General features: G+C 45.1%; 1 protein-coding gene across 8 annotated transcripts in view; it reads right to left on the minus strand.

The window, feature by feature from the left end:
- LOC129199619 (metalloprotease TIKI1-like) overlaps positions 1–21055 on the minus strand; it is a 97723-nt gene that overhangs the window by 21835 nt on the left and 54833 nt on the right. For all 8 annotated transcript variants that reach the window (XR_008574700.1, XM_054810393.1, XM_054810396.1 and 5 more), the window contains 2 exons: positions 18865–19039; positions 3295–3385 (listed from right to left, as the gene is read on the minus strand). Coding sequence is in view for 7 of the 8 variants with exons in the window: in XM_054810393.1 (XP_054666368.1) it covers positions 3295–3385; positions 18865–19039 (266 nt within the window). In the remaining variant the exon portion in view is untranslated. The remainder of the gene's footprint in view (positions 1–3294; positions 3386–18864; positions 19040–21055) is intronic.

Consider the following 21055-nt stretch of genomic DNA (forward strand, 5'->3'; position numbering starts at 1 on the left):
TCCGACTTACACAGTAATCCCTCCCAAGTTCTCTCCAGTGACCTGACTTGATCTCTGAAGGCCTACTGCTTATGGTTCCCTTTTCCTCAATTTACCTTCACTAAGGAACTGTCTGTTCCTTAATTGTGAAAGGCACAGAGTGGGCACCAGCCCTCCTTTGTAGATTAGAATGCCTTGCTGCCTGCCGTGTCTTCTATCAAACTCATGGCCATACCATGCTGGAGCTCAGCACTGCCACAGGAACAGCCAGGATGACCTCCATTCAGCATGGTGAGCTATTTATTCTGATACCTGCAGCCTCAGAACACCGTTAACAACAGACACTCAAACACATAACCTCATTTGCACACTTCCTGCAGGTAATTCTTCCAGCAACTGACTGAGCAACCACATACCAAGGCATACAGATGCAAAAGCACATCCTTCTTCCCCAAGGCCAGTTCCCTCTCCCAGCACAAGCAGCTAAGGGAGGAGTCAGGAAGCACCTTAATTACAGCTGTGATTATGTGATGAATATTTTACAAACATATATGCATTCTAAAATCAGGAACAACAGTTAAAGCCCAAAATAAGACAGTAGGAGCTTGATTGAACTTGTGGCACTATTTATAAACTGTCCTTAGCGCTGCTGTGTGGTTGGAGCACCTCTTTTGGCTTCCTTGCTTTGGTGACACCTCAGAGAAGGAGCCCTCCTGTCTCCACACTCCACTAAGGACATTTATCCCCTTCCCCCTGCAGATAAGCAGGACACCTGAGGCAGCGCTGTCTGCAGGTGGAGCTGTGTGACTGCACCCAACAGTTTGCCTGTTACAGGAAAACACACACAATGATCACATGTCTTTCTGTGTTCCTACACACAGATACCTCTACAAGATACCTCAGAAGGGACTTTCTGTTTAGCCAGAGCACAGGAAGCAGCAGACTGTGCTGCTGCTGCACAATCTCACATTACGGGGACGGGAGACAATTGTAGACTTCATCATCCTCCTGTTTTAGGATTGCTCAGTTAATATCCCCTACTGTATCTGAGAGTAGAAAAGCCATTTGATTGCTCTGTCTCAGTTCTACCACTTCCAGTTTTTTCATCTCTCAATTTTGTGTTGTGAAATAGTCCATGGGTGCTGACTGGACTGTGTGCAGCACTGCTGTCTAGGACAGTATTGGGGTATGGTTCCCCATTTACGTGGGCTGGACTTGGTTTGTTGACACAGATTGCCTTGGTATTTGCTTCTAGAATAAGCCCTGGATAGCAATCAAGTGAAACCTTCCATCCAACCCCCAGGACTCTGACATACTCTTGCCACAGGTCTTTCCCTCACCTCAAATGCTCTTCTCCTTCAGAATTCACATTTTTCTTTAAACTCCTTTCATATTTTTAAATCTGTTTCCAAGTCATCCAGAAATGTTAACGCTTTTTCTCAAAGAAAATACTAAAGTGTCGTCTTATTTAGCTTCTTCACTCAGCTTTAAAATCAAAACTCCACGAAAGATATGCTGTCCAGTAGTCCCAATGAAAAGGATGAAAGGTTGGAGATGCAACCAATGCCAAACTGAGGGTTTTCAAAGGCACAAGAATCACTGGCTGGACAATGAACTCCCTTCATATGGTCAGAGAATGGGGTGCCTATCTCCACTGAGTATCATTGATACCTACCTTCCTGACAGGTGAAGATCTAGCTCTCCTTTCCACAGTTGTCTGCCCTTGATTTCCTTACAGCTACACCTTTACAGAGCAGTACTGGATTTTGTTTATTCTCAAGTTTGTATTAAGTTCTCTTTCTTTAAGCTTTCAGAAGCTGCTATGGCTATTTTTGGAAATAACTGAGCTAAGGGTGTTCTGGGGGAAAAAAAAAAAAAAACACAAAAATATCAGTGCAGGCAGGTTTTTGATTATCCCCATAAACAGTGATACACTGGCTTGTCTAGCATGACTTAAGTGTTACAGGTTCATTAAGTCCTGTGCTTAAGCACAGGGGGCTTCTCCATGTCAGACAACCTGCCCATTGGTGGCAACAGGCTTAGGGGTAACATTCATGTACTCATGGGGATGAGTCTTAGCTTAGTTTGTTTCAGTGCAAGCAGAGTTAATGATGTATGTCTATGTAAAGAATCATAACTAAAACATGACCTGCCACAGTTTGAATCTCATGGTCTGAAAAAGGCAGCAAAAGTGGTGCAAAGAGAAAGGTGAAGCAACCAGAGTATGCAAAAACCATGTTATTAGTTTGCACCACATCTATGGAGCCCCTGGCACAGACCAAGACTCTGCACTTGTGCCCCCTGCACAGAAGTTGATGGTCCTGCCCGAAAGCCCAGTATCAGAAATGTGGAGGAGGAGCAACAGAGACGCAAGCAGTGTGGGACAGCATGCCTGGCACAGAGGATAAAAGGGAAACAGTACCATAACTGAGATCAAACCTTTTATTCACTGTGGTCTTTTAGCAATGGCTATTAGGAAAAATGGGGATATCTGAGAGACCCAGAAGCACATGTTTGGCAAAAGTCTGGAGAAAGGGGAGACAAGGATTGCAGACCCTAAGCTGGTGGCAAGAATACTGCCCAGGAAGATATGAAACAAGAGCACATGTAATTCTCAGCAGAGTATGGAGGAGATGGTTTGGCATTCTGTAGTTACTGAAACCATGGAGATGGATAAAGGCACCCAGTGAGAGATAAAAAGAGGCAGTAAGGGTATATCCCAGAGAACAGCTGCAAGATGGACCAGAACAGCAAGTACCTTAGCATAAAAATGCGGAGGAGAGCAGGGGACGTGAGAGCAATCAGTCATGGGGACAGTTTGCAAAGAGGCTGGGTGGACACTGGGCAGTGTGATTCCAGGCTGAGAGAGAGTAATCAGAAAGAATCAAAAATAGCAGTGTAAGAGAAGGTAAGTGTTAAAAGGCAGGGCAGTCAAACACTTACAAAGGGAGGAAGGAGGAGCCTGGAGGCCTGCGTGGTATGAGACGGCATCCAGATCTGATGAACCAAGTATGCATACTCTGTGGCTATTAGCTTAAGAGTTAAAAACTTACAGGGGAGGAAATATTTTTATTTTGTTTAAAAAAAAACAAACCAAAACAAAACAAAATAATCTCCCAAACAAAACACCAAATAACCAAACCAAATAAAATCCTGTTTCCAAACTGGCTCATGGAAGAGAAAAACAAACTGCTGGGGAGGAGAGAGGGAGCCCAGCTCACTGCTAGGTATAGTTCCAGCTGCTACTACCTCTTCATGAGTGTTTACAAACCCACTCTCCCAATGGCTGCTCAGCTAGATAAAAGCATGCATTACTTGTTGATGGCTTGTCCAGCTGGAGTGTGTTCTACCTCGTACCCTTCTTTCCTCAAAACATCAATCAGTGTGTTGTTGCCCATGAAGTGACCTGCAGTTAAGAGAAAAATGACATCAGAACTCAACGAGCACAGGGAAAGAGAGAGAAGAACAACAAAGTCCTTCCTCACCACAAGAGGTGTGTCACACCCAGAGCAGGCAGTGCTTTATCACTCCCCACCAGCATGCACCAGAAACACAGGATCTCTAACAAATGATTGCTGAACTTTCCCAAAGTCACTTCGATCACCACATTCTGCCTTTCTAAAATCCAGATGTGATTAAAATGACTCTGGTCCCGCACGTTGTTGCATTATCTGTGGATTTCTTGGGGCAATAAGAGATGAAGTTGGGAGACACCCGTTCAGGAGCAGCACTGACTCTATAACTGGTAGTGGTGGTGCAAATCAGGTCAGAATCTGGCCGCAGTGTGTACATCATTTTAACGTTCTCTGCCATCATAAAGGCACTGAGATGCCAGTCAACATCATTAACAGCTTTTAAATTATTAAGAATCATAAAATCATAGAACAGTTAGGGTTGGAAGGGACCTCAAAGATCGTTTAGTTCCAACCCCCCTGCCACGGGCAGGGACACCCTCCACTAGACCACGTTGCCCAAAGCCCCATCCAACCTGGCCTTGAACACTTCCAGGGATGGGGCATCCACGACCTCTCTGGGCAACCTGTGCCAGTGCCTCACCACCCTCACAGTGAAGAATTTCTTTCTAACATCTAATCTAAAGTGACCCTCCTTCAGCTTAAACCCATTACCCCTTGTCCTGTCACTACACTCCCTCATAAACAGTCCCTCACCAGCTTTTCTGTAGGCCCCTTCAGAAACTGGAAGGCCGCAATTAGATCTCCCTGAAGCCTTCTTTTCTCCAGGCTGAACAATCCCAACTCTCTCAGCCTGTCCTCATAGGAGAGGTGCTCGAGCCCTCTGATTAGCTTCGTGGCCCTCCTCTGGACTCGCTCCAACAGCTCCATGTCTTTCTTGTACTGGGGACCCCAGAGCTGGATGCAGTTCTCCAGGTGGGGTCTCGCCAGAGCAGAGTAGAGGGGCAGGATCACCTCCCTCGACCTGCTGGTCACACTTCTTTTGATGCAGCCCAGGACACGGTTGGCTTTCTGGGCTGCAAGCGCACACTGCTGGCTCATGTTGAGCTTCTCGTCAATCAACACCCCCAAGTCCTTCTCCTCAGGGCTGCTCTCAATCCATTCTCCACCCAGCCTGTAGTTGTGCTTGGGATTGCCCCGACCCATGTGCAGGACCTTGCACCTGGCCTTGTTGAACTTCATGAGGTTTGCATGGGCCCACCTCTCCAGCCTGTCAAGGTCCCTCTGGATGGCATCCCTTCCCTCCAGCGTGTCAACCACACCACACAGCTTGGTGTCATCGGCAAACTTGCTGAGGGTGCACTCGATCCCATTGTCCATGTCGCTGACAAAGATGTTGAACAGTGCTGGTCCCAGTACCGACCCCTGAGGAACACCACTCGTCACCGTTCTCCACTTGGACATTGAGCCGTTGACCACAACTCTTCGAGTGTCACCATCCAGCCAATTCCTTATCCACCGAGTGGTCCATCCATTGAATCCATGTCTCTCCAATTTAGAGACAAGGATGTCGTGCGGGATAGTGTCAAATGCCTTGCACAAGTCCAGGTGGATGACGTCAGTTGCCCTCCCCTTATCCATGGACGCTGAAACCCCATCATAGAAGGCCACCAAGTTTTTCAGGCACGATTTGCCCCTAGTGAAGCCACGTTGGCTGTCACCAATCACCTCCTTATTTTCCATGTTCTGCATCATCCAACTGCAGAGAATGGAAAATAGCTCTGAAAGCCAATGACAGATCAACCCCTTTCATTCCTTCACTATAAGCCACTGGGGACAAAAACTCCATTTCAGTCATGTTGACAAAAGTTTCAAAAGGACTTTGCTAGCTCTGCGCTAGTTCTGTGATTTATGTCTCCTCTGCATGTTCAGACAGATGTGGTGGCTGGTCAGCCCATAATTTGGCATCACAGTGAATACGTGACCGCTCAAAGGGTGCAGAAGTTACTCCTGAAGGACTGCATGCTCTGCATGCTGACTTCCACCATCGCTCTAACACCTCGTCAGACAAGGTTGCTGAGAAGCAGATTGACAACAGAGGCCTTGCACAGTCCCTCATAGATCTAGCTTCCTTGAAAATACTTGTTTAACAGCCTACATTAATTAAAATTAGGCTTGAGCAAACAACTTCTTAAAGTGCTCCTTTGCCTCTGTAGATGGAAGCAGTACTAAAACTAATAAGTAACTTCAGAAAAGCTGTTTTCTGCTAATATTCTTCATAAATACATGGGAATAAACCCACCAGAATGATTCTAGTAGCCAGGAAAAGCAAGGAGATAAAAAGGGAAGTCCAAAAGTGATGAGATTAACACGGAACTAAACCCAAGGGATTTATTATTTTTCACTCCAAAATTAATTCAGTGGATTGGAGCATAAAATTTCAGTTTCTCCTGCAAAGGGCTCATGAACGACCAGCTCAAGGCATGACAGCTGGATGGCATCATTTGAGCATAGACATTATCAAGATGGAGTTTCCCCAGGAGCCTAAGAACACAAACAGATCTAGCTCAAATTAAACTTTTTAACCAAACACTGCAACGCACATCCATTGGGTACCATATTTTTCACCTAGTAAGTGGATTTTCTCCTAGCTCCTCGGCCTAATTTTTGCCTTCACAGAGAGTAAAGCTTGACCATTATGTGGACCTAACCTAATACTGTTGGTATCTGTTGCTTGCCAATGGTTCAGCCCCAGGTACAGTTAATCGAGAATTTCCTCATGTCAGTGAAAAGATGAGACACAGCAGGGAACAGGAATGACTGTAATTAAACATCATAATTGAGTAAAATTAGCCACTGGAAGGCCAACTTTAGGTATATAAGGTGCCAGACCTTGTTGCTATCTCTCACCTTTAACAGAAAGGAGACATACGTACAAAGGGAAGGGGAGAGAGGATTCACTCCTCCCCCCCTGCCTCCAGACAGCAGAGAAAGGAGCACTTCCAAAGGGTGACCCATCCTTTTTTAAATGAGAGTGAGGTAGGACAACTTAGACTTTTACAGCAGCACCTCTCTATTGATGAGGATAGGGGCAGTGTATATAGCAAGTTCAGACTAGATACACATCTCACACAGGCACTGCTGGATGAGCTGAGTGCCATCCTCAACAGTGAAAAGCAGTGTTAAGTCTCTGAACTCGTATTTTCTTAATCCAAATCCTTCAGGAGGAAAGGGTCAAGACATAAAAATAAGCAATCTATAGGGCAAGCTATAGTGTTAAAATAATTTTCTTCACTGCTGTTTAATAGCTTACAGTCTCACACATTTTAAGAGTGAGCTACTGAAAAGCTGCTCACATCACACCATCAGATGCACTATCACCCATCGATCTTCAGTTACCCTTGCTCAGAGCAGTGATTTAGACTGGTATGTAGGAAATTACTGTAGCACATGGATGAATCCCATTTCAATCAGTCATCCTGCTTGAGAGATTTCCTGAAGCTAGGCCTTAATCTTCTTTTTAATTTGATGGAGTGACAACAATATCTTTTATATCACAGTCACACGTACAGGCCTTCACAGGGAGCCTTTGCTCATTGTTGCCAACGCAATGAGTTATGTCTGCATGTGAAAGAAAAATGGTGTGCCAATATTGTGCAAAAGAGAACAGACCAAATGAATAGATACATGTAAAACAGATGCATACAAACACAGACACACGATATTAGATTGTTCATAAGACGTGATCAGAGCCACTCGGGCTAGGTGCATAAAAGGATTAGGAGATGTCAGTGTTTGCTATCCAAAAGGTGGGCCATGCATGCTCCATGAGACAGAGCTGGTCTGGGGCCCAGAGGACCTACAGGCTCAACCTGAGCTAGGTGCAAAATGAAAAAAAAGACAGAAGGGTGAGGGTTTGAGTACAGGACCCCAACCAAGAGCCTCTCTAGGGTCAGCACTTTTGCCTTTTTTCTGGGAACCGTCACAGAAAGAGCTTGGTTGTGTGTGAGAGACCAAAAAGCAACTGTAAGAAACATGAAAAAGATTCACTCTGCAAGGTTTAAGATCAAACAGTTATGCTGCAAGGGAGACTTAGTCCAACGTCACATGACAGGGAATAGGCCTCTTTCACCTGTTTTCTATTTTAGCCTAACACACTTGAATGCCCCGAAAAGAAAAGCCCCAGGCCCTGTCCCATCAGAAAGCCTGCTCTTTTCTTTCTGTACACAACCCTTCATTATCTTCACACCACTAGGTGAAGAGATGCCTCTGAGAGGTCAATTTACTCTGGCAGGGGGTGGGGAGCCATGAATCTCTACTCCTCTGTGTTCAAGCTCAAAGAGAAACTAAGAAGCTGTTGTGTGCACCAGCTCAGCCATGCACTCTACTGGAGAGCAGATAAGACCCCAGCCTTTAATCTGCACTGAAAGGAGATGGCATGCAGGGACCGCAACAAGCAATATGCTCAAACAATGCTGTTTGACTAATGTGCACTTGCAGACTAGTCCATGCACTCAGACACGCATTGAGCACTCCTGACCTTCCCCAGTAGCAATACTCAATCTTGCAGAATACAGGCTACTACTATTGCCATGAAATGCATGTCTCCTGCTTGCAGCTTTTACTGCCAGTGCACGCAGAGGTGTTTTCATATAGGCAACTGTACTTGGACTGTGGGTTTCAGCAGAGGCTTCTGAACCCAAATTTGAGCCACTGTAAGGCTGAAAATTTTCTGCATCTAGGAAAATGGACAAGGAAGTACTGCACAACAGAAGTTCTGCTTCTGTTCCTGAATTTTTATTTTTCATATAAAGCAAGATTGTCATACTGAAGAAAACCGTGTTTGTCTCTGAATTTCAACAAAATCCATGATTGCAAGCTGATAGACAAACTTCCTTGACCTTCTCTTACAGTCATGTAAAAGGAAACCCCCAAGCCCACATAGTTCTTTATGTCTGCTGTGTTTTCACTAAGAGAAAGACGGTACTTCCCATCTGACCCAGAAGCATGCCAGGACCTCACCATCTACAAATATCCCAAGACAATGAATCACTGGATGTACATGTAAAGAAACAAAACTGTTTGTTAGGAAACCTGATCTGGCCTGCTGACCTCTGAGAAGTGGTGGGACCAGCTACAGCACGTGATCGTAACAGTGCAACCACAAAATGGCACAAACAATTGTAGCCACTGGGGACATCATAAAGCAGGATGTTTATCTCTGACTTGGCTGGGAGTGCTTAGATGGTTTTCTGGTGCCAGAGACTCTATGGGTCACTGAAACAAGTATTTTCAAGAATACAGAGGTACAGATCCTACAATTGTTTACAAACTTCCTGGAAATTCCCATGGAAATTATCATTTGCTATCATTCTTAGACTGTTCCAAGAATTATATATAGATAAAAAGAGTGAACAGGACACCTGTAGGTGACTGAATTAGAGTTACTGGCCTGTAAAAAAGGCATGACATGAGGCTGCTGAGTATGCTAGCCATGAATAAAAAAAGAGAAACTTCAGCAAAAATTATCACTTAACTGTGAAGCACAAAGGACAGCTCATCCCTCTCTATGTGCCTCCCATAGCAGGGTGGTTCTCCCACCCTTTTAGCAATCAAAGTATCTGCCAATAGCAGTCTGTGAGCCAATAAATCCATTGAGAAGGGTTCAAAACTGCCAGTGCTCCCTGAAAGGATGCAAACAAAAGCAAAGGAGAATTTCTGATGGCCTGGAGAGCAGGGACATGCATAGTCCAAGTCAGTCCCACAGGTATCTGCAGTGAAGAGCTGGAAGTTCAGTGTGTGGCAGATCCAGCCAGTGACCTAGAGAATGCAGAGTCCTGTCTTAAATCATTTCATTGGGTGGAAACCAAACTGCAAAACAGACATCCTACTCCTCCTACAGGTCCAGATCACTGCAGCGTTCATCAGCCCATGAGGTGGACAAAGTGATTCTTATTGACATCAGGTACCTGACAAAGCTAAAAACGAATTCCCAGAAGACACAGCTCCTAGGACATAATGGCTAAGAACGGAGACACTGAAAGTACTTGTGTGGTACCCCCACCCACAGTGATCCCCACAGGCAAGAACCCTTACAGAGGAATTTTGTTCATCCCACTTCACGGTCTGTTATTCCCTGAAAGGAACTGAGTGAAACAGAAGAAAACCTGTGGAAAGAAAAGGATGCTCCTCCCTATCCCCAAATCTCTACTTAGTTTAACCTTTTGGCACAAGAATAAGGGACAGCTCATGTTCTGTGAGTGACAGGCAAAATCCATTTTTCACACATAAAACAAAATGACCTTGTTCTGCTCCCATATAGTACTAAGAGAGCAGAGAAAGATAACCCTAGCCATGTCTTACTGGCAGAGCTTGGCAAGTCATATTGGAGGCAGTCATACCATAGCAAGCACAGAGAGAGCCCTCAGCTTAAATGTATGACCTGAGTGTTTTTGGTCCCCGGGATTCCCATTTTTACCTTTGGGCAAAGTCAAACCTCCTGATAACTACACAGACTGAAGCTAGAAAAAGGTTTTCCACTGATTATAAGGCCAAATTTACAGCAAAGTTAACATAAGAAAAAAGTTATCGCTTATTTTGTGAAAACTGAGCTAAAAGAAACAGCTTCTGTTCAGGTAGCCTTAGCCACTGGGTCTTCATTTGCACTGGCATTTACTGAGAGTTTTCCACTGTTGAAGCGCTAGGCTCATTAGGAAAGGAGATTTTCAAGTAGGTGACTGTGCTAGTAGCCAGCGTTATGTTACCAGTAAGGGAAGGAAATACCAGTGCTACGTCTGAGCTGCAGTACTCACAGCCACCTCTGCCGCTGGACCTGCTCCCATTCCACATAGCTGCTTCCTTTCCAGAAAAAAGGTATTAAGGACTTGAAATCCCACTAGCTTAAAACATACATCACAAGATGAAAGTTTTCCTACTGCAGCTACCCAGTAAAGGCAGCAGTGGGTAAACCCGAGCACTGATTGATAAGAAGCCGATGGTCACCAGACTGTCAGTACCTGAGCAGAAGCACCCCACAGTTGTTTGACCTGGCTGATTTTGACAGTTGCGCTGATATGTTGGAACAGACATTTCTGCCTCTAACACAGAAATGCAAAGCTTTCCTCATTTCATGTGTCAGAGATGTCAGGAGGAGTGCCCTTCATGTGAACCCTGGGGCTTTGGATGTGGGTCCTGCCTCTGCACAACATTATCTGTCCCCTTCGGGGGTTGTTGTTCTAATAAACCCTGCCATTAGCATTCTGCAGGCTCAAAGAGGCTACTAAGGAAAATAGTCTCAAAGCTGCTGGGTTGTATCTGGCATTCTCAGATTACAGAGGTACAGGCACACCTTCAGGGACTCAGACTTTCCTCCCACCCAAAGAGGCTAAAATGATGCTGCATTCCAGAGAGAGAAGCAGCAAGCAGGCAATCAGCAAGCCCTTTGTGCCCAGGGAGAAGTGAAGTGAGCCCACAAGAATCACATAATTTGTTTTATCATTATGTTATCTTCCTTCCCAGTCCCCTTTCTGTCCTCTTCCAGGATCTGCCAAGATTCAGCTTCTTGTGGATTTTTCATGAACTTCCTCATTACATGTTTCAAATCCTTTATATAAACACAGATAAATTTACATTCCCCTGTGCACACCCACATCTCCAGTCCCAAATGTGCTGATGACAAGTTCAAAGTTTCCATGCTGGGTTCTGAATTCCCACTGAATTTCAAGGGCAAATTGATATCCCATTTACCTGAGCAACTTTCATATTCCCATGGCAGGTTTTTTGTTTGGGTTTGTTTTACAGGTATAAACACCTACAGAACATGGGCAGAAACATCATGGCCTTAGCACTGTTGATTAGTTTACAAGCACAGGTTACAGGTTCTTTCTCCAATCTTTCCTTTTCCAGAGACAATAAACCTTATTCCTCTTGCATAATTTCCCATCCAAAAATGCCAGATGAAACAGCAAATTTCAAGAAGTAAGAGCAAACAGCTCTACATGGAAACAATACCACCTAACACACCATTCAGGACAGAGATTGAGCACAACTCCAGTTCCCCCTAGAAATCTTTTTACTTTGCTTTTTATGACACAAGGGGCAAGGAAAAAGGTAACAGACATGGCTGTGGATCCAATGCACTTAGCACCTGTGGTGGGTTGACCCTGGCTGGAGGCCAGGTGCCCACCAGAGCCGCTCTCTCACTCCCCTCATTCACTAGACAGGGGAGAAAAGGCATAACAAAATGCTTGTAGGTCGAGATAAGGACAGGGAGAGATCACTCACTAATTGTTGTCACGAGCAAAACAGACCAAACTTAGAGAGGGAATTCATCTAATTTATTACTAGGCAAAACAGAGTAGAGGAATGAGAAAATAAAATCAACTCTTAAAACACTTCCCCCCACCCCTCCCATCTTCCCCGGGCTCAACTTCACTCCCGGCTTCAACCTTCCCCCCCCTGAGCGGCACAGGGGGACGGGGAGTGGGGGTTATGGTCAGTTCATCTCACGGTGTTTCTGCCTCTTCTTCATCCTCAAGGGGAGGACTCCTCTCATCATTCCCCTGCTCCAGCATGGAGTCCCTCTCACGGGGTGCAGACCTTCAGGAGCAAACTGCTCCAGCGTGGGGTCCCCCACGGGGTCACAAGTCCTGCCAGCACACCTGCCCTGGTGTGGGCTCCCCTCTTCACGGGTCCACCGGTCCGGCCTGGAACTTGCTCCAGTGTGGGCTTCCCACAGGCCACAGCCTCCTTCAGGTGCCTCCACCTGCTCCGGCGTGGGGTCCTCCACGGGCTGCAGGTGGAATCTCTACACCCCCTCATCCTTCCTCCATGGGCTGCAGGGGGACAGCCTGCTTCACCACGGTCTTCACCACGGGCTGCAGGGGGATCTCTGCTCCGGCGCCTGGAGCTCCTCCTCCCCCTCCATCTGCACTGACCTTGGTGTCTGCAGAGTTTCTTACATCTTCTCACTCCTCTCTCTGGCTGCAAAAGCTCTCCCTCTCTAAGTGTTTTTCTGCTTCTTAAATATGTCATCACAGAGACACTGATGGGCTTGGCCTTGGCCAGTGGCAGGCCCGTCTTAGAGCCGGCTGGCATTGGCTCTGTCAGACACAGGGGGAGCTTCTAGCAGCTTCTCACAGAAGCCACCCCTGTAGCCCCCCCGCTACCAAAACCCTGCCACGCAAACCCAACACAGCACCTAAGGCTTACACATAGCTGACCAGTCCCCCACATCCCAAGGACTGCCTCAAAACATAGAGAAGTTGGAGGAAGCCATTTGGTAGTCAATGGCAGACTGTAGGGTAACCATAGGTGGCAGCATGTTCTCTCTTTTCCTTGTCCAGGTGACTAAGACAACGGGTTACACACCTATCTTCAGCTCAGACAGGGTCAATCGTGTTTCTACAATGATGTCCAAATCCTTATTCTGCGTGTTGCTGGATCACACATCAACCATCTGAGAGTTAATTTTAGTTTAGCGAGTATCAGTTGACTCAGCTGCTGGGAGGAAGACAACTAACATCTGGAGCTCTTAGCTGGATTGCTAATTCGGATATTGGTTCATCAGTCTGATCATAACAGCTCTCCTTTCTGGGAGGCCTTGCAAGGGGTGGGGGAGTAAAAGCTGGGGAAAAAACAGCCAACCCCTAGAGGTTTGAATCCGTACAGTCTGAGTAATGCTAAAGAAACACATTCATCATTTCCTTTAGTAATTAGAAGAAATGGTAGCTGAAGAAGTTTTCACCATCATCCTTCTTTAATTCTTAGTGTTAATGGTGGCTTGCCAACATCCACTATCCTTTAAAGCCTCAGAATGATGCCTTTTTCAGGAACAGCAAAGAAAAAAGAGCTCTGAGAGAAAAAGGAATTTGCCAGTGTTTACAAGATTGAGAGGACCAACTTCTGAAGTTGTCACATCAGCCAGCATCTCTCAGTGAAGTCAGTCATTTCATCCACAGGGATATAAGGCATCTTAGATCCCTCTGTACTTCTTATTCATGAGCTGGCACTTCTGGAGTTTCTCAGCTGTTCAAAGAGGCAGGAGAGACTGGAGGGAATTTAAACTTGGCTCCTAGAAACTCTGGCTTCACCTGATTGCCTGTCATAATAAAGTCAGGATCTCATGCCACTAGGTATGCTTCCTCCTGCACAAAAAAAAAAAAAACCCACACTTTTTTTTTCCCCCTCTCTTATTCTTTAGCCCCTTCAACAGAAACCGTAAGCAAGCTAAAGCAAGCAAGCTATGCTCATCCTGGAATAAAAGTGACCATGCAGAAGGAAAGCCCATCTAGAGTCAAATATGGTGAGAAACATCAAGGGAAACAAGGAATGCTTCTACTGATAACTCCGCAGTAAAATGTAGACTAGATAAATGTCATCCCATGCTGAAGGGGGGCAGGAAACCTGATGACAAAGAATATGGAAAAAGCCAAGGTACTCGATGCCATTGTCACCTTCTTTACTGGTAAAACCAGCCTTAAAGAATCTCAGGTTCCTATGACTAGATGGAAAGTCCAGGGCAAAGAAGGTTCACCCTGGGTGGAGAAGGATCAGGTTGAGGAACATTCAAACAGACCAGACATGTACAACCCAGAGGAACTGTGGGAGCTTGCCAATGTCACTGAGAGGCCACTCTTGATTATCTTTTAAAAGGTTGTCACAATAGGGGAAGGTCGCTGTCAGCACTGGAAGAAAGCATCACTCCTGTCTTCAAGAAGGGCAAGAAGAAGGATCTGGGGAACTACAGACTGGTCAGTCACACATCTACTCCTGGGGAAGGTGATGGAGCAAATTATCCTGTAAATCATTTCTAAATTAGAACATCTGTCATACAAGGAGAGGCTGAGAGAGCTGGAACTGTTCAGCCTGGAGAACCGAAGTCTTGAGGGGTTATAATTGGTGTATAAATACCTGAGAGAGGTTGTAAAAGAGATGGAGCAGAATTTTTCTCAGTGGTGCCCCGTGAAAGGACAAGAGGCAATGAACACAAATTGGTATACAGAAAATCCCACTTCAACATAAGAAAAAGCTTCTGTACTGTGAGAGTGGCTAAACAGTAGAATAGGTTGCCCAGAGAGGTTCTCGAGTCTCCATCCTTGCAAATTCTCAGAACCTCAATCCTAGGAAAACTGCTCTATATGATCCTGCTCTGAGCAGGGGGGTGGACCAGATGATATCCAGTGGTGTCTGTCAGCCTCAACTATCCTGTGATTCTGTGAAGCTTCAGCCAGCCAGCAACATCCTTGTAAGACATGTGCAAGTGGTAAAGCTCTCCACAGCACAGTAGGACAACGTAGCCCTCTACATGTCAATATGCACCTCTTAGACAAACCAGAAACATATAGTGTTATCTAGCTGCTGTCTATGGAATCACATGTGCCATCACTTACTTTGGCTTAGCATTCAGATCTTGAAGGCTCCACTTACAGTTCAGAGAAATTAAAGATGCATACAGAAGGAATACTGCTTGTGAAAGATTATAGCTGGCTTTGCTTCACAAGTTCTTCCACCGGCAACAGGAAGTAGGTCTGGCTTGTAACTCTAGTGCTGCCATACAAAAGGGCCTGTCCACAATTAAGACAAAATCCTTACTGAACCTAGAGGAATGCCTCTGGCATTACCATCCCTCTCTTCCCATACTTTCCTCTAATTCCCTCAAACAGACTTACACTGGCTTGAAATGTTCTATGTTTGCATTGTACCCAGAAGCAAAGCTTTTTGGATAGTTTCAGCAAAATCTGTTAGTTTTTTTCCTCTCCACTTCTGTGCAACTTAAATTACTTCCAAATAAAAATAGTTCCAGAAATGAGCACTGAATGTGAAAGGTTTTCGACAATATAGGGGGAGTTTGTCTGATCTGTTAAAATGTAGTAAGAGCATAAAATACACTAGATCTAATGATCAAATCTAGTACTGTCCAAACTACCACACGTCATTCCATGTAAGAAATCAACGTCTATAGTCATGCAGCTGTATTAAGACCTGGAAAGTAACAGGAGCTTTATTTTTGAACCATGTATGACACATATCTAAACCACATCAATCCACTTGGAATATACAATAAATCATCAATACTTTCTGATTTTCCCCCATTTAAAATAAAAACACAAAGAGTTTAAATAACAAGAGGGGGTATTCATAACACCACAGCCACCCACAAACTATGACCTTGTTTGGATATAATTGATGATAGTGTTTTTTTCAATGTTGTTTGGTCAATGGAAAAAATTGAACTTCCCTTACAAAAAGCCTAGTCATTTTAAACTAAAAAACACAGGGTGAAAAAATCTGGAAAAAAAACAACTAAAAGTCTTTTCCCCCTTCTAACCTGGATACCCTTTGACACCCTACTACCATTTTAACACAACCTCCTCCTGCAGTTTGTCAGTCACTGCTGGGAGATACTCTTTTCACTGGTGGCCAGAAGAGGGAAAACCAATATGCAGTGATGATTTAGTTCCATTCCTATAGCCTTTCTCTCACTTCTCTTCTTCCATAGCTCATTCCAGCCCACCCTGTGTGAGCACCTTCCTGCAACCCTTTTCCAGTAAGTAACAACAGCGCAATACTCAAATAATGCTTTAAAACTGAACACAAAACATTTGTTCATCTTCACTGTTTGCCAGCATAAAAATAAATCTTCCGCATAACTATCTATCACATACAGCAATCTGGATAAGCAAAAGGCTAAATTAGCTTGATGGAAAACAAAAAAAATCTGCACTCATATTTGTAGTGTGCTCTCAGAAAACCTCAGAACTGTGTAGAAATGGATCTGTTTTCTGCATTACATCCTGTGATGTTACTTCTCATTTAGATAATTAATATGAAACAAATTAAAAAAACCAAAACCAACACCATGCAGTCAAACAAGAGGATAACAATGAATTGTGCTGCTAAAAGTGGGATGCTGGCACTGTCCTTTGAGCAGACCTATTTGGAAGAGCACAGTAGAACAGAGGCTGCACTGGTACCAAAGCCAGAGTGTAATTAGAGACAATTTCAAAGTCAATCTAGAGTGCCCTAGGAACCTGTCTGGATTCAAAAGTATGATGGAAGAGCATGAGAAGAGCATGCCTGGTGCTCGGAGATCAAGCCATGTGCCCATAAGCCTCAGATCAAGGGTGTTCATATAGGCCCAAGGCTCCAGGCAGTGCTGCAGTATAGCAGTGTTGGGTGATTCCTAACTCTGCTCTAGTGGAAGAGGCAATCAGGGGACAAAGAAGGGAGCAATTGGGAAAAGGAAAATAAGAGGAAAGAGGAAAGGAACAATCCAGAAAGCCTGGGAAGGGTTTTAGGATTGTCATGAAGGTTGAGAACCAGAGAGATTGGGAAGTACAGGAATCTGTCCTGCTCCTGCAGTGCTTCTGGGCTCTGGGGCAGAGCTGTGCACACTAATAACCATGAAGACAGTCCAGGGCAGAAGAAGGGAAGAGAAGGAAATTGATGGGAAGGGAGACAAATGACACAAAGGCATCTTAAAGACATGTGATTTGTCCAATGCAACTGCTGGGATGCAGGGTGTGTTTGCAAGGAGGGGAAGAGGCTCTTTTCTCTCAAAGGATCCTGCTCTTGGGACAGTATAGACTCACAGTGACACCTGCATCCACATCCATCCATTTGCATGGGCTGCTGTTGTGATTTAACCTGGACAGCAGCTAAAACAACCACACAGCTGTTCACTCACTCCCCCGACAGTGGGATAAGGAAGAGAATCAAAAAGGTAAAAAAAAAAAAAGTATAACTTGTTGGTTGCGATAAACACAGTTTAATAGGACAGAAAAGTAAGATTATGGTGATGATGTTGATAGAATATACAAAACAAGTGATGCACAGTACAATTTTTCACCACCCAAAGTCGATGTTCAGCTAGTTCCTGAGGCACAATCCTACCTCTTGTCCAGCTTACCCAGTTATATACAGACCATGATGTTATATGGTATGGAATATCCCTTTGGCCAGTCTGGGTCAGCTGTCCTGGCTGTGTCCTCTCCCAGCTTCTTGTGCATCCCCAGCCTACTCACCAGGTGTGAGAAGCAGAAAAGGTCTTGGCTCTGTGTAAGCACTGCTCAGCAGTAATGAAAACACCCCTGTGTTATCAACACTGTTTCCAGCACAAATCCAAAACACAGCCCCATACTAGCTGCTATGAAGAAAATTAACTCTACTCCAGACAAAACCGCTCATTGCTCAGTTGCAACTCAGTTACTGGAGCCCCAACCTCTGTGACTAACCTCCTGACAGAAGACTAGCTACCTGCAGCTGATGCAACTGGCACTCAGGGCTGACATACGCACCAGTCAGGAACATCAGTCCGGCAGGGACAAGTGAGATCAGAACATCAGCAGTGGAGTACAGCAAAGCCCTGGTCTTAGCTTACAGACAGACACGACCAAAATTTACATAACCTGCATCTGCTTCACTGTCCTTCATGACAGGGACTGGCACGTTCCTGGCTAGTGCAGGAAGATAGCACGTTACAATCTTCAGGCACGCCTGAACAAACATTATCAGCCACCTTCCACCCTGCCCACACACACAGGACCCTTGTTATGGTAAGTTTGTAACCACAACTCCCTGCTGCTGTAAGGAGATTCTCACAGACTTTGAATACCAACACTTTTAGAGTGTCTAAGTAAATATTTTCCTTGCCTTGTCTAGATCTTCCATCCTCACTAAAGCAGTCGCCACTGAGACTGGAAAACGTCACATGGATTCTGAAACCAGTTTCAGTTCTCCCCCTTTCCCAAGGCCCATATGGTTCATGGTGGAGGGGATGCGATACTTCTCTGGAAATTAGCACCTGTCTTTTCAAACACTCATCCTCACTTCTTCCCTTCCCTGGAGGTAAAACAAAGGATGGGAGTCATGGCAAAGCAATCCTGTTTACACCCTCCACCCAGCCCTAGACTGAAGTGTGGGTGTTAAAGAGCAGTGAAAGACATAAGGAGCTGCAGCAGGAAGAGAAAGGTGAAAGTGTGCCTTCTCTCTCCCCTTGCATTTATTGAGTCACTTAGATTGACGCAGTTTGGCATGTTATTATTTTGGATGTGTTCTTGAAAGGTTTATTCAAATGCTGGTGCCACTTCTGAGTTGCTACCTGTCACTTCAGCTCCCTATTTCTGCTACCCTTCTGCCCTGGTTGGCCAGAGTATAAGCATGTATGTCTAAGAGCACTTCCTTTTGTGTAGTTGGTTTAGTATCTTTGGCTATGCATATAACAAGTAAGTCTGTAACTAATAAATATTGCAATCAATGCATACACTGTGAGCTCTTTGCATACTGAAGAAAAATAGTCTCTTACACTGAAAAAGTTTTCCTAATAGGATACAGCTAGTGGGGCAAAGCTGTGGTCTGTGTCCACCATGGTAAAAGTACTGATCCTTCTTTAAACTGAGGCAAGAATCTGTAAAAAGCTTATAATGGATGTGGGAAGAATGTGTTCAGGTTGAAGAACACCTCAATCACATACCAGCTCCAAATGCAAAGAAGAAACTCTTGTCAGGGTACTCTTCCAGCAGGTCCTTCACCCTCCTGCCCATTCGTTCGTTTCGTTTGTAGATGAGCTCCTGACGGAAGTAGCTGTCTATCTCTTGGGCAGTAAGGCGTTCGTGGGCTGGAAGTGTAGCATTAATGAAATTTGGGACCTAAGGTAGGGGAAAAAAAAAAAGTCTTCATGAAAGGGGCATTTATTTCACAGACAGCCATCATGCACAGGCGTTTTGCTCCATTATTGAATGTGGTAACCACCTTGTCCCTCAAGGCACATCTAGTAGAACAAAACCCAAAGAAAGCTAAAAATGACTAAGCAAACTTCTAATAATGCATAGCGCCTCATTTCTCTCAATATGTCATTTCATAAACCAGCCAGCTGATTTTTTCTTGATGCAAAGGCAACAAATACTCTCAGTTTGCCACACTCTAGATCACAAATCCTGATTGCTCAGCTGAATTAAGTAAATATTTGCCCCTGGCTATCTTTAGCTAAATACCTCTTCCTTAAAACTGCCATAGGTATGACATAACTATAATGATAATTACACTCTTCTAAGAGAGTTTGACTGGCATCAGAGGCCTCAGGCTGTCAAAGAATAACTGTGCAATTTGAACTAGTTAACAAAAACATCCCCAAACTTTCCAAAAGAAACAGGGCCAGATTTTGTCAGGAAAGAAAGTATTACCACCTCCAGTTCCCCTGTCCTCAAGGTATCTTTTAAAATACTGGTTTCCTCTCCTCGAGCCCTCAGGACATCTGTGGCTGCACACTACCGTGACCTCTTGCTGGTGGAGAGAAACACGGGTCTGGAGTTGCAGCTATGCTGCCTTCCTGACAAGTAGCTTTGGACACTGCAGCTATGGGGTCTGCTAAGGAAAGGGCCGGCTAAGGAAAGGGCCTGCAAGTGGTGGTTTCTGGGGAGCAGAGCCTCTAAGTCAGGTGCTTTCTCTTGCAAGGCTGCAGCAGCTGAAGAGGCTCTGGAGCCACTTGGAGATTATTACTGACTGTTTCCAAAGGGTTTTTAGCCGACAGTGGGTCATCTACTGGGCAAACATGGGGTCAAATACAATTTACAGAGAAGTTCTGTTTAAAAATGTAAGCTGATAGTGTGGCAGGCTATCACTACTCAGCTCTGCTGTGAGGGCCAGCACCCTGTGGTGGTGCCCCTCATGTAAGTAAAGGGCTCCCTCAGAGACATGCATGTCTCTGCAAGAGCTGTTCTCTCCAAGGACCTCTATGCAACACCAGCTGTCTGCAGTCTGTAACACCTCAGCAGAATAGTGATGCAAGCATCTGTATGCTCTCACAGTGCTGGCCTCCTTCAAGAAGCCCTTTGAAATCTATGAATGAAGTGCACTGTGTAAGAGCTAAGCAGTGTGTGCAGGACAGCAAGGTGAACAACACGCGCGCAAAGCTCAGTGCCGGAGAAGCAAGGGTTAGTATGACAGTATTTCCAGCTCTGCAGCACTGCACCGTATATATCAAAAGGCCATAGGAAAATGGTTATTCAGCAGGGAAAGCCCAGGTACCAACACTCGCTTGTTCAGCACTGAGATGGCTAGAGCCTACGTTTTCACCAATGTGCACAAATTGCCAGGCAGTACCTCACTTACAAGAATAGAGAGGCCTGATGTCTCAGTCTGAGGTTAGCTAATCTAACAGCCCAAACAGGCCAAATTGGTCCCTGCTGGGCATTTTCTCGTGGTTTAAAGATCAGAGCATTGCATTCCACTGTGCTGCTTAGGAAACTGTCTCCATAAACCACGTCTGTGAGGCCTCAGAAGGTTTTCTTTTCCTTAACATTCAGTCTAAATCTATCTTTTCTTTGTTTCACTCCATTTCTCTTCTTTAGGCCTTGCCCATAGTACACAATCATACTGATAGGGGACATTAAAAAGCTTGCAACCTGCCCAGCCTTACACAAGCGTCCAAGTCACGAGTGCATTTCTCTGTCGCTATCTGCACAAAAGAGCCTGCTTCTGCTCTCTGTTGGTGCTAAGTTCGCTCATACCTAAGCTAGCGTAATTCCACAGGATCCTTAAGAAAACAAAGGATTAACTCATAGAGCTTTGATGCTAAAGCAAACACAGCACTCGTCCAAAACGGAAAGCCAGGTGCACCTTCGCTGCTTGCATGCAGCAAGACAGGGGTGAGGTGGTGCAGACTG

This window comes from Grus americana, chromosome Z (assembly GCF_028858705.1).
Source record: "Grus americana isolate bGruAme1 chromosome Z, bGruAme1.mat, whole genome shotgun sequence".
NCBI classification, from domain to species: domain Eukaryota; kingdom Metazoa; phylum Chordata; class Aves; order Gruiformes; family Gruidae; genus Grus; species Grus americana.